Below are 13100 nucleotides of genomic sequence, written 5' to 3' on the forward strand. Positions count from 1 at the left end.
CATGCCGTGTCCGGGGAAGCAGCTGTCACCCGAATGAACTTTGGCCCAGCTTCTCTCTGTCCCCGGTGGTCCTGCTCGGGCTCTGTGGGGCTGCAGTTCTAGGCGGCGGCCACCAGGTGGCGAGAGAGCCCAATCGCGTTCCAGGCCGCGGCAGCAGGCCCTGCCCCCACGCCAGGCCACTGGTCAAAGCAGCGAGGGCCAGGGCCATGGCCGTGGCGGACCCCACTGTGTCTTCCTTCTTCTCCTTTGTAGATTCAAAGTCATCGGGCATCGGCAGACACTCGACCGGGACTAAAGCCAGAGAGGAAGGCCCTGCAGCCCTGTCCTCCCAAGTCCTCCTCCTCTCGCCTAGCCACTCACAGACGCTCTGGTGCAGCCTCGGGGACCCCGGGGCCACTGTTTGGGGACCCAGGACCCGTGCACTGGAGGCTGTGACATGCACGGTCTTCTTACATCCCAGGGTCACGTGTCCACAGGGGAACAAAGGGGCCCCAGACCTGAGCCTTAGGGAACAAAGCCCGAGGCCTCAGGTTAAGTAAAAAAGAAAAACAACACAGCAGGTCAGGGGTCAGGTGCTGCCCGTTTCTGTTCCAAAAGGAAGGAAACCTGCCTCCCGGCGAGGGTCTGTAAATACAGACTGAGGGATGCGGAGGAGGGGTCCCTGGGAGAGCCAGCGAGTCTGGGAGCACACCCGTGGTTTTTCAAATTTGAGGCATGGACCTAGCCCCATAAATAGCAAATTCAAAATTTTTTTAAAGGCACCGGTTTCTCTACCGCTTTGTAAGCCATGTTATCCTCTGGTGTCTATCCTCTCTGGGAGGCTGCAGCGGTGACCGCTGGGGGCAGGGTCCGGGGGCCGAGGTGTCCCTGCTCAAAGGTCACCCCAGCTCTAGGAGCTCTGTGTCCTTCCAAGCTCTCGGGACACAGCAGTGACCGGATCAGCCTTCCCCTCACAGAGCTCACGTTTGAGTGGGAAGTCATAAATATGTATGAACTTTGCTCAAGGACATGAAAACCAGGAAGAGACAGAGGATAATCGGGGGAGGGGAGTGGCTGCTTCAAGAGGTGACGTCTGAAAGCTGATGCCAGCGACAGAGGGTGTGCCAGGCCAAGGGCACAGCAAGTGCAAGGGCCCCGGGGGCCGAGGCTGGAGCCGGCTTGCTGGAGCTAAAAAAACGGGGCGACAGTGCGGTCCTGCTCACAGCCTCCGCCTCTTCCCCTAAAGGGGGCTGTGTCCCCCGCCCGTCTGTGGACTTCAAATGATAAGGGAGGGTGCCCATCCGTGCCCAATGAAAGGAAGCCGAACAAATTTTTTAACTCAAAAAAAGACAATGCCCATTTACTAGAAAGAGCACTTTAATAGGAGTCCAATTAGAGTCTTTCACCAGCTCCATGGCCTTGAGCTACTTTTTTTTTAATACTTATTTTGAAAGAGAAACAGAGAGAGATACTAAGGGCAAGGAAGGGAGGGGCAGAGAAAGAGAGAGAATCCCAAGCAGGCTCTGCACTGTCAACGCAGCGCCTGATACGGAGCTCGAACTCACCAACTGACTTGAGCGGAAATCAAGAGTCAGGCACCTAACCAACTGAGCCACCCAGGAGCCCCTGAGCTAATTACTTCTTTGGGCCTATTTCTAGACAAACCCATGGCGGGTGACATTAGGATGGTGAACAGCCCCTTCTGGCTTGGCTTACACCACACGAACGCGGTGGGCCACAGACCCCAGGACGTCCGGTGCCCTCTAAACCGAAGGAGCAGCCACGCCCCCACCTTGCGGCTCGTCAGCCACGCGAAGCTCACAGCGTCTTCGTACCCACTGGTCCCCGTCTGGGACGCTCACCCAACTCATCTTCCCACAGCCAAGCTCTTCGTTCTGACCTGGGGTCAAAGGTCACCTCCAAAGACAAGCCCCAGAACAGTAACAGTGAGAGCAGCCACCTGTCAGCCCTCGGTCCTTTGAACATATCCCCATCGTGTTCCTTCCACAGCAGTGGTCAGCGCACGGCCTGCGGCTTGACTCCAGTCCATTCCCTGCTTTGGTATGGCCTGAGAGCTGAGAATGGGGTTTACATTTTTAAATGGTTGAACAAGAAACACCTTGTGACCCAGGACCGTTAAATGACCGGGGTGTCCCTGAGCAGAGCGGGGGGTCACACGCTCCCCAAGGAGCTCGCCTAAGCTCAGGCCCGCCATCCAAGCCACAGAAAGACCGTCGCCTCCCCTCTCGCTATCTTGCTAAGACTGGTCAGGATTTCCCCCTCGTTTCTCGGTCTCTGTCAGTAAATTCCAAGGAGCCGGGGCTTCCCGGGAAAAACGCCCACCGGGGGCCCTTAACTTTCAGTGTGCCCGCCGCCCGTGGGGATCCTTCCTGTGCTCTCACGGCCCCGACTCCTGTGCTGGGGCGTGCGAATCGGACACGGCCATCCCGACCGAATGGAAAACTGCGAAGTTGAGGACGACCGAGCCATTTTTCCAAAACAGTTTAATTAAAAAAAGGTGAAGAATCTGAAAAAACCGGGGGGAGGGGTGGAACCCAAAAAAGCACACCGTGGGAGTGCACTGGCTCAGTCACAAAGAAACGCCGTCATCGAAAAAGATATTTAAGTTTAATACAAATTTTATACAAAGAAAATGTGAAAAAATACTTCCATATGCTAAAAGCAATTAGGCTTCGCAAATAAGGCCAGCTAGGCTATTTTTTTTTTTTTTTGACACCTGCAATTCACAAATGTTCTTTCTCTCTTCTTCTTCTATACTCTCTTTTTAGTTCTTCTCTAATATGTATGGGGAACTAGCTGGAAACTGTACAATTCACATCCTCTTATCAACAATGAAGAGAAAGTAAACAGGACTAAAATATACAACAGAATGTACTGGAATGATACCGTACAGTTAATTTTCTCATATACATACATCACCTTTTTGCTTTGTTCAATGCGTTTTGTTCGACACAACATACAAAATGGTACTACCGTATACATAGTGTGACAGGGAGCGTGGCCGGTGTCTGGCATTCTCTCCCACTGCCTTTGTTTCATGCTTCCATAAAAACGTAAAATCCCATCGTATAAATAATACATACATGCTTCATCCCGGACTCCCCTGTCCTCTGCGTGCATCCTGCCTTTCAGTTTCTCACTTCCGAGAGGCACAGCATCTCTTACCAAGTATGTGTGAGTGTGTGTAAAAGGAACCACAAAGCAAAGAAAAGACTCCTCTTTGTTCCAGAGCTTAGGACGCCTAACACTTTCTCTGCTGTCTTCGGCCGAGCTGAGCGGGGCTTGCTTCTTCTGTGTATCTTCTGTAAACAAGGACCTGATTTCTTCCCTTTTCGAGTAGTCATTGCCGAAATCACACAAAATAAACTAGCTTCTCCCTGTCCTTCGGGGCCAGAGAGCTTGCATTTTATAACACAGTAACGTAGTACTGGAAAGGGGCCAATGGCTTGACGTGATGTGCCCACGACGGCACAGATTCTGTGCCGAAAACTCCTGATTCCAATGTGCTGCATACAGACGTATGAATGAAAACGGCTCACTTTCCCCTGGGGCGTCCAAGGACGAGGGCCCGTGTGCCACGGCGATCCTGGGGCCTAGTCACCATGCCACAGGGACAGCCGGGCTGACCAACCATCCCTCCTCCTCCAACGTCAAAACATTCCTTTTGTGGTTGGGTGTTTCTTGTTTTTTTAATCGTTTTTCTTTTTCTTTCTTCTTTTTTTTTTTTTTTATAAGTTAAAGTCAATACAAATATAAAAAGGGGAAGGTCCTCTAGGTTCAATGACATCCACAAATTGTACATTATTTACATCTAAAGCATAGATTTCGTGTGGGTCAAACAGTCCTCAGTCACTGCTAATGCCGGACGCACTGTAGTGTGGGCTGCCCTCCGTGCCGAGGGCCAAGGCCAAGTCGGGGTGTCTGGAATTCTCAAGTCTGAAGGAGGCTCTCCTGTCTCAGGTTTCCTTGCCGCTTCCTGTTGCCCTGGTGTCTGGTTTCTTCTTCCTCCACGGGGTGGGTGGCTTGTGTCGCGACTTGTCCCTAGTCCCAGAAGGTGTCCAGCCGAGACTCTTTCGGGAGGAGGCTCTTCGAACTGGCACTGGCGTTGTGCTCGGAGCGTGTGGATCCTCGCTTCTCGTCGCTGCTGCCCCAGCAACTAGACTTACTGCCCCGGGAATGGTCTGTGGAGGAGAAGCAACAAGAAGCGACGTTGAGCCTTCCCGCCACCTCCACCGCAGCAGAGCCACCCGGCCCCCGGCCCCCTGCCCCGCGGCTCCCCTCCGGGCGGCCTCCCGCCGCCTCCCAGCGCGCGTGGGTCTCTAGAGCACAACTCTACGGCCGGCTAGACAAACACAAGGGCATCACGTCACAGAGAATCGAGATGGGTGATGAGGGCACCGAAGTGCCCAGGGAGGCACCTCTCACGCGGTACCTGGAACCGCAGACCCGCGGCCATGACAGAAGGACACCAAGCACTCAGGTGCTTCTGTGTCCACGCCAGATGCTGGAAAAAGGCACCAAAATGTGGCGGTATTTTTCCTTCCTCATATTAGAATTTCTTCAGTCTATTTACAGACAACTCGAAAAGCAGACCTATAACCAAACCACCTAAGGGAGAGGATCACAGAGGAGGAGGAAGAGGAGGAAGAGGAGGACGAGGAGGAGGAGGGAGAGGCCAGAATGGTTATGTCCGGCTGGACACACACACACCCACAGACTCCCATCAGGGACAGGCTGCAGGGTCCCTGGAGGATACAGAACCAGATTTAAGACCCAGGACAGCTTCGAGGACGCGTGACCACAAAAAGCTCAACAGTGGCTGAGAAGATCCGAGGCAGGTGAAGGAAGAGGCAGAGGAGGGAGTCCGTAAGCTGCCACACAGCTCAGCTCAGGCCAGCATGGGTGACGGCAAGGGACCCGTCAGCATGCCAAGGCCCCATCAAGCCTGGGATCATCTGCCAAGTTCAGAGAGGCTGGGATGAAATTTTGTTTTTAAATTTCTGGAGGTGGGATGGTAATATTCAAAGAAGCCAATGGTCGAGCTCGGGGACAGAATGAGAGTGAGAAAGGGACCAGATCAGAGCCGGGGCATGCCATTTCTTACCGCCTGGTACCAAGGAACGTGCACACTTAGTCACGTGTTCCTGTTTTGGAAGATAAGTGGCAAAGAGAGAGAGAAAAGTCTCCAAGGTGATGTGTTCATTCGGGAGACTTCTCTTTGGCCATTTGCATCAGTGACCAAAAGGGGGCAGTATTCTGGCAGGCAGTCCTGAATCCACCTCCTCTTCCTGGTTCTTCCCTACCCGTGAAGCCTACACGGATGGTTCTTCTCGAAGGTCTCTGGGAAGCGGTGCGCTCGGTCATCGTCCAACAGGACAAAAATCCCACAACGGTGCAGTCAGGTGAAGGCAGACACCGGGCCTGAGCTCAGCACGGCACCTGCACCACGGACCGGGCCAGCCACCGTCCACGGGACCTGGGCCCTCACGCAGACGGGACACGGGGCACTGGCTGGTTCGGCCAATCACCGCAGGGAAGAATCGGGACCTCTATGGACAAGGCCAAGGCCGATCCCTTCCACGAAGCACACCGTACACTCTGGCTCCCGTCTCCTACCGCGGTGTCCAGCGGCCACGAGAGGCCCAGCTTAGAAGCGCGGAGGGCAGAGCGAGACGAGCCGCTCACAACGACAGCAGAAAACAAGACGACGACGCACGCACGCACAACACGGGGCTTCCGCGGGTCCCGGCCGCGTGGGTGAGGCGGGGCCGTACTTCCCCTTCTGGGCTGGGTAGCCGGGGCATGGCCGGGGCGCAGGCGGGTTGCTTGCCACACAGCTGCCGCGGGCTGAAGAGACGCGGTGTCCGTCAGGGAGCTCAGGTCGCCACAAGCCAGGCACCCGCTACGCACTCGGCACCGTTAGCCCTATTCTCTCCGCGCCACTCTCCCACCCGACGCCCTCACAGCGACGACGGCTTCTTGTCCTAATGGGCATTTTTAAACCACGAACGGAGGGGTCACTGGACGCAGCGCTGCATTACAGGCGGGAAGCGAGGTACCCGATGGCGCAAAATCAACTCTGTAGGCCAGATCCTTCAGCATGTTGGAAACGCAGTTCTCAGAACCACCAGCTCTGCCAACAGCCTAATCCGACCAGCAAAACCAGAGGTGCGAGAACCACACTAAGGCAGGAAACAGCACCCAAGGAATCCGGATTCTTTTGGGGGAATGAAAACTCCTCTACCGCCAAGCCTGACGGAGGACAAGGCCGGGAGGGGAGGGCAAGGAAGGTGCCGCGGTGAGGACTGAGGAAGGGGCTACAGATGACGTATCGAGTGACCAAGATCCTCAGCCACGATGATGGGACCGCAACAAATAACGTCTGGAAACGAAGAGCCAGATGTCAGTGATATGAAAGGAGTTTCAATAAAATAAGGGGTACGGTGAAGAGCTGGGTGGGGAAATCACGAAAGGTATGACAAGAGAAGGAAACAGAAACTCCAGGAGAGAGCACAGCCGTGCCAGAACGGAACCGTCATCACGGCATTCGGTGGGCTGGGCAACACACAGCATGCTCAGGATGGCGGGCACCCAGGCTGAAGTTCTCCGGCTCGGCCCACGGCCGAGCGTGGGGCGGTTAAGGGTCAGAATGCGCCTGTTCTCAACCTCGGGGAAGGGAAGTCACAGCGAAGCAGAGGGCGGTCTCGACACGGTCAGGGTGGGGGTGCGAGGTGGGGGGAGGGGGGGGACCGTCGAGAGAGGGGTCCACAGTCGCTGTCGCCAGCGCTCAAATCCAGAACTAAAGCATGAGTGCTGTCCTTGACCCATGGAACCTCCAGAGCACAGAAATGGTGACATCCATCATTTGGGAGGAAGGGGAGAAGAGCGGTCATCAGTGACCCCAACCCTCACCTTCATAAACCAGAAGTCAGCAAGCAAGGTCTAAAACTAACGCTCAGAAATAGGACAACAGGGAAATACGTTATTTGTAAGGAAGGAGGGAAGTACCAGAGACATCACTGGGGACAGGGCCTAGGAACTGTCTCTGTACTATAACGATACGCATGTTTTACTTCGAAATCTTAAAACTATTATTTACTTGGGGGGGGGGGGTGCCCACAGAAAGAGAGAGAGGGAGAGAGAGACAATCCCAAGCAGACTCCACATTATCAGCACAGAGCCCGATGTGAGGCTTGAACTCAGAAACCGTGAGATCGTGACCTGAGCAGGAATGGAGTCAGATGCTTACCCGACTGAGCCACCCAGGCGCCCCTAAAATCTTAAAAGACAAGCAAATAGCAAGGAGGCACGTACCCCCACGGAACCTTTCTCCCGCCCCCAGACTCCTCACCACACCCTCCCGGCACCAGTAGGCACGGAGAACCCCGGTGTGTCCAAAGCCCTCCTTCCTCCACAAGGTTTCATCTGCATGGTCACCAACATCAAGAGCTGGCGAAGTTAGACGTACGAGGAGTTCGAAGAGGACAGCGAACGAGTCAGCGTTTCTGCTCTGACACAACTACCGGCTTGGGTGAGAAACAGAGGAAGGGGGAAGACAGAGGACACCGTCCTGACTGGGCCCCGGGCACCTCGGTCTCCCTCCTGCTCACACTCTGGGCTGTCGCGGCAACACTTCCTGGAAAACACTCCCTCTCCTCCAGTTTCTGACAGGGAGCACCATGGTGCTCCCCCTCGGCTAATATGCCTTCCGTCCCGCCTCGTCCCGAGTCCGAAACGCGGACGCCTCCTGAGTGCGGTCCCGGATGCACCTCTTCCTTTCGCCAAGACCCGTAGAGAAGGTCCCTCCTGCTGAGGACACCCTGGGATTCTAACCTTATCTCTTTGCGAGACAAGGTCTCAAAACACCATTTCGAATTTAAAAGGTCCACAGTTATTCAGGGCTTAGGGCTCGGTGGTGACCGGACCGAACGAGTCTTACGGACACGTCTGCCTGGGCTGGGGAAGGAGGCAGGGCAGCCTGGAGGCCGTGCCGTTGGTTCAGTATGGTGGCCACTAGCTCCGCGATGCTATTTAAATAAAGTAATATAAAACGTTAAATTCTATTCCTCAGTTACGTCAGCCACAGTTCAAGGGTCCGACAGCCATGTGTGCAGGCGGCTACCACAGGGAACAGGGCGGATACAGAACCACGCCATCACTGCAGAATGTTCTAGGGGAGAGCACCGCTCTAGGGGCAGATGCAGGGTGTCAAGGAAAGAAGCTGGAGGCACAGGAGGATATTTAAATGCCTAGGGAAGGAAGCAGCTGAACACGACATCTGGCTATGACAGACGCTGGATACGGAAAGGCCAGCGAGGCTGGAGGAAGGCGTGAAGGAGGCCTGGGTGCTGGAAGGGGAGGCAGGGCCTGGCTGTGCTCCCCGGAAGGAACAGGCAATGCCATGTGCTGTCAGTGATGTTGGAGGGACGGGCTGGGAGGTTTGAAACCGAGAACTGCGGAAGCTGCCCTTGTGGAGAGTGCAAACAGAGGCTGAAATGCAACAAATTTGGTAAGATGACCAGGCAGATGGAAATGTGTGCTTCTGAGGTCAGCGGTCAAGATCAGCGTGTGTGGTGGAATGAGTGTGTCCCGAGTGATCTTCTCTGGCTGAGCTCCAATGCTGGCTGCAGAGGAGTTAAGAGATAGATGGCTGGGGTCTGAGCAAGGCAACGTTTTGCCAAATGGACATGTGGAGAAAACCAGAAGGTGTGGGAGACTGGGTTCCATTAGCAAGGGTGCTGCTGGGATGAGCCGTGGAAACCAAGCTGGGGAAGCAGGGAGGTGAGGAAAGGAAACAGTTAGTAGATCTGGAAGCAGGGGCAGCGGGGAGAAGCCACATCTACAGCCCTGACTTTCCCCAGACATCGGTGCCTTATTAGCTGAGCCACACAAAACAGCCAACCGTTTTTGACTCACGATTTCCTAGGGGTCAACTTAAGTATTCCCAACGCAGCGGGTGAGAGCACGTGTGGGGTCAGAGAATTCTAGACTGAAGTCCAGGCCCCAGCAGTTAAGTCACTGAGTTACTTGTGCATGTATGTTAACTTCTCTGGGCCTCAACGTCCTCGTCTGCATAATGGGAACAGTAACTTCTCTCACCGAAGTTGGGAATAAACACAATGAAGTGTCCAACTGCTTCATGCTCTTCTCCTAAGCACCCATTAAATGCTCTTCTGACTTCCCTTAAAGCTCCAGAAGACAGGGGTGCCTGGGTGGCTCAGTCGGTTGAGCGTCCGACTTCGGCTCAGGTCATGATTTCGTGGTCCCTGAGTTCGAGCCCCGTGTCGGGCTCTGTGCTGACCGCTCAGAGCCTGGAGCCTGTTTCGGATGCTGTGACTCCCTCTCTTTCTGACCCTCCCCCGTTCATGCTCTGTCTCTCTCTGTCTCAAAAATAAATAAACGTTAAAAAAAATTTAAAAAAAAAAAAAAAAAAAAAGCTCCAGAAGACAGGAGTTGTCTGCCTTGTTCACCCCTAAATCCTCAGCCCTAGCACAGGACGTGGTCCCGGAGACACTCAACAAACTCTCACACGCCTCCAACCCTCTGCGAAAAGCCTAGCGCCATGCATCCTCCAAGAACCTAAAACAGAATTCAGGATCTTGCCCTCCCTCCCTTCCCCGATCCCGCCCCCTCCCTGTCCCCGCCCCCCATCCTGTCACCGAGGGACTCCTCCAAGATTATTTTCTCTGCCTCCACCCAACCAGTACCAAGTCACCAACATCTGCCCCTGGACTAGGGAATACCTCGTCACCGAGAAGTGCAATAGGGCAGATCTCCCAGCCAGCGTCCCGTCTGCAGTCCCCCTGGATGAGACAGATTCCATACTGCACGCCGCCCTCCAAAGTTCCCAGCTCCGTGCTTATCCCACCTCGCTGCTCAAAACCTCAACAGCGCCCCCTGTCGGAAGCCATGTTCCCCCTACCCTGGGCCTCGCTCACACCACCTGGGCAATTCTGACCCGTCCACAACCCTCCTACAGCCTGCGTATTCCAGGTTTTTACTCTAAACTCATTTTAAACTTCAATAGAAAAGGAATTGTATATTGCTACCTAGATCGCGGGCAGAAAATCCAAAATCCTCACCACAGATAGAGGGCAGCTCTACAAATACACATAATGAAAACCAAACCGTAGTCTTAAGGTCCAGGTTAAGTCTTTGCGAAAAGGAGCAACTAGAAAATATCAAAGAGATGTGCAAGGCATCTTAGCGCTAAACTGAACTGTTCTCAGAGATTTAGTCAGGGGACTGAAGGCAAGGGAGAGGTAGGTTTTCAATAGGCGGTTCAATCGTATTTAATGCCAAGTTCTCATTCTCCCTCAAGTCAGCTCCAGCTACTCCCTCTTAGCCCCGCCCTCCATCTGAATCCTAGTCTCCAGCCCCCTGGGGAAACCGTCCCCACCTATGCAAACAAAGCACATCAACTTCTTCCTTGGCGCACTTAATACAGAGACAGGAAATCAAATTTTCGGCTTTCAGCTTAAGGGAATCATCCAAAGGAGAAAAAGATCCTGGAGCTAAGGGACCTTCAAGTAAGCAAATTGTCCTCAACGGGGGCACCCTCTTTGAACCCTCTGGAATCACCCAAAGCTCGGAAGGATGCAGGAAAATGACCCTTTGGGCGAGAACACAGGGTAGCTCAAACCCCACGTAAGAGGAAAAACTAAAAATTTCAGTCTCAGAAAACAGCCCAAAACAGCCTACTGGGTTATTCCCCAAGAAGAAAGGTTTCTACAGAAACATCATCCACCTAAAAAGTTTCTTTTCCCTAAAGGCTCAAGTGCCCTCATCCACTAACTGCGGATGCTGGGACCTCAGGAACAGAGTTCCAGATGGTTTAATTTACTGTGGTCATTTCCCCGAGGGCAGAAGAAATGCCCGAGCTACATGCACACCTCTACCCCACCCCAGGTCAGCAATAGAACCCTCTTTTATGTGGGACCCCCATAAATAAAACAAATGGAGGTAAATACTGATCAGTTTGGAGGGTGCCTGAAAGCTACCTTGCCCAGCCACTCCCTCGCCCCCCCCCACAATGACCTGCCCGGGGCACCCCCAAAGATCCCTAAGGATCCACAGTGGTTGGAAAACCACTGCCATAAACCCTTAAAGATCTCCCTGAGAAAATGGCTTCCCCTCTGCCCGTGAGGAATGTGAGAGCACCGTTCACCCACCAGGGGGCAACATACCAGAGCCTTGGTTGGAGCCTAAGAGAATGGAGGAGGGCGTCTCCCTGGAGCCAGAAAGGTCGAGGGTCTAAAAATACAAAAAGAGAGAGATGGACACAAGGCACGGGGGCCAATGTAGCCCCCCAGGGAAGCCCAGGGATCCATGGGGGTGCTCATCACTGCCCCCAAGGCACCTTTGTGCCCTCTGCCTGGTATGCTCAGGCAGGGGAGGCCAGGTCAGCTGGGGTGGCCCTACACCTGTGCTCTGTCTCCCAGAATGAAGAGGGTGGAACACAGCAATGGGGTGCGCCCTTACTCAATTCTACAGCCTTAGCTTCTAGAACATTCACTGTGTCCTCAACTTCCTTCACTGACCTACCTACCGTCCAGATTTGTGCCACATCCAAAAAGGAGGTATATTACTTCAAAACTATGTCAGCTCGCTTTCATTTCACATTAACCTCTTACCAGGCTATATTGTCAATGAAATCAAAGGGTTTTGATGGCATAAGAACTTAATTCTTCTCCTAAGACACACTGAAATAAATACATGATGACTACGCATGTAAAACATGATCAATGTGCCACCGAAAATACCTTCTGCAGACGACCCATGTTGCATATGCCACACACTGGGAAGTAGGGGGTGCGACCTTTCCTGGCCAATATGGCGGCTACTAGCACCGTGTGACTGCTTGTATTTGAATTGATTAAATAAAATGTCAAAGTGCGAGAGTCTCTGCTCACACCAACCCTCCAAGGGCTCAACAGCCACGTGTGGCTAGTGGATACCATACTGGGCAGAGCAGACACAGAACACTCCCATCATCACAGAAGGTTCTACTGGACAACACTGTGATAAGCTTTGAGAGTCCCCAGAGAGCAGCTGCCGGATCACACGAATGTCAACTCGGGCTCCGCGTCGCTCTGTCCCTGCCCGCATGCCCACTGGTGAAAAGGAGGCCTGCTAAGCCTGTCACCCCCACCAGCAGTCTGACTGCCCCACCTCGAAGACAGACCTCCCACAACATGGGACTTGCAGAGGAGACAGGCATGGGGACAGGTCCTGAGATGCCACCTGGCCCTAAGTGTTGGTGTCACTGGCCAAAGGCGAGCAGCTTACTCACCGAGCCGCTGTCCTTGCTTTTCTCCGTGGAAGGCTCCTTGTCTTTCGAGGTGCTGGCGGCATCCGTAGGGGCCGCCTGTGTGCCAGAAGACTTGTTTAGTGTTTCTGTGTTTACCTCGGCGTCTGCTTCCTGCTGAGGAGCAGTAGCTGGGGGGGGAACGGAAGAGAGAAGCCACGTATAAGCTGAGGGCCACGGCTTCCAGAACCACAGGAAGCCGCGCACTGCACGAGGCCACACCATCGCTCGGAACAACTCTGACCCGACCGCTGTCTGTAACAGAGGCACCTCTGCTCAGCCCCACCCAGGAGAACAGGCCCAACGTGGCCAGGACTCCAAAGTTTTCCAGAAGCTGAAATTCCAGACATTGTGTGAAAATATGTGAATTTTTAGTAGTTCATTAATTCAAGTTTTGTTAAGTCATCCCAGACCCAAAAGCATGGCGGGAGAACAAATGAAGCCCATCAGCAGAGCCAGCCTGGAATCGGGGATCTAGAATTACTCATTTCACAATTTCTAATTTTAGATCGATTTTATCCCCGTAGACTTCCTTCCTTCCGAGGCAGGGCTGGGAAACCCATGTGAAAAACGACACGATGGCAAAGACAGAGTCTCTGGAGATGGTAGGAGCTTGGACAAACTGAAAAAGAGCATTTGAGAGGAATTTCAGAAGGACGGACATTATGATGCCACAAAGAAAGGAAAACTGAAGGACATTTTGGCCATCTTGTCATAACAACAACAACGGGTCATCAGACACATTACAGAACATAGGAGAATTTAACTCTACCGCTAGAAGAGATTTAAAGTA

General features: G+C 53.5%; 1 protein-coding gene across 24 annotated transcripts in view; it reads right to left on the minus strand.

The window, feature by feature from the left end:
* Positions 1-2466: 2466 nt before the first annotated feature.
* ZMYND8 (zinc finger MYND-type containing 8) overlaps positions 2467-13100 on the minus strand; it is a 126257-nt gene continuing 115623 nt past the window's right edge. For 16 of the 24 annotated variants that reach the window (XM_086702407.1, XM_086702414.1, XM_086702406.1 and 13 more), the window contains 2 exons: positions 12293-12438; positions 2467-4181 (listed from right to left, as the gene is read on the minus strand). In XM_086702407.1, coding sequence (XP_086558533.1) covers positions 3957-4181; positions 12293-12438 — 371 coding nt within the window. In that variant the 3' untranslated portion in view covers positions 2467-3956. Of the gene's footprint in view, positions 4182-11186; positions 11254-12292; positions 12439-13100 lie in introns of all 24 variants that reach the window. The other 8 variants (XM_086702415.1, XM_086702409.1, XM_086702418.1 and 5 more) reach the window with 1 other exon arrangement.

Source organism: Puma concolor, chromosome A3, assembly GCF_028749965.1.
Source record: "Puma concolor isolate L17-30 chromosome A3, mPumCon1.1.hap2, whole genome shotgun sequence".
NCBI classification, from domain to species: Eukaryota; Metazoa; Chordata; class Mammalia; order Carnivora; family Felidae; genus Puma; species Puma concolor.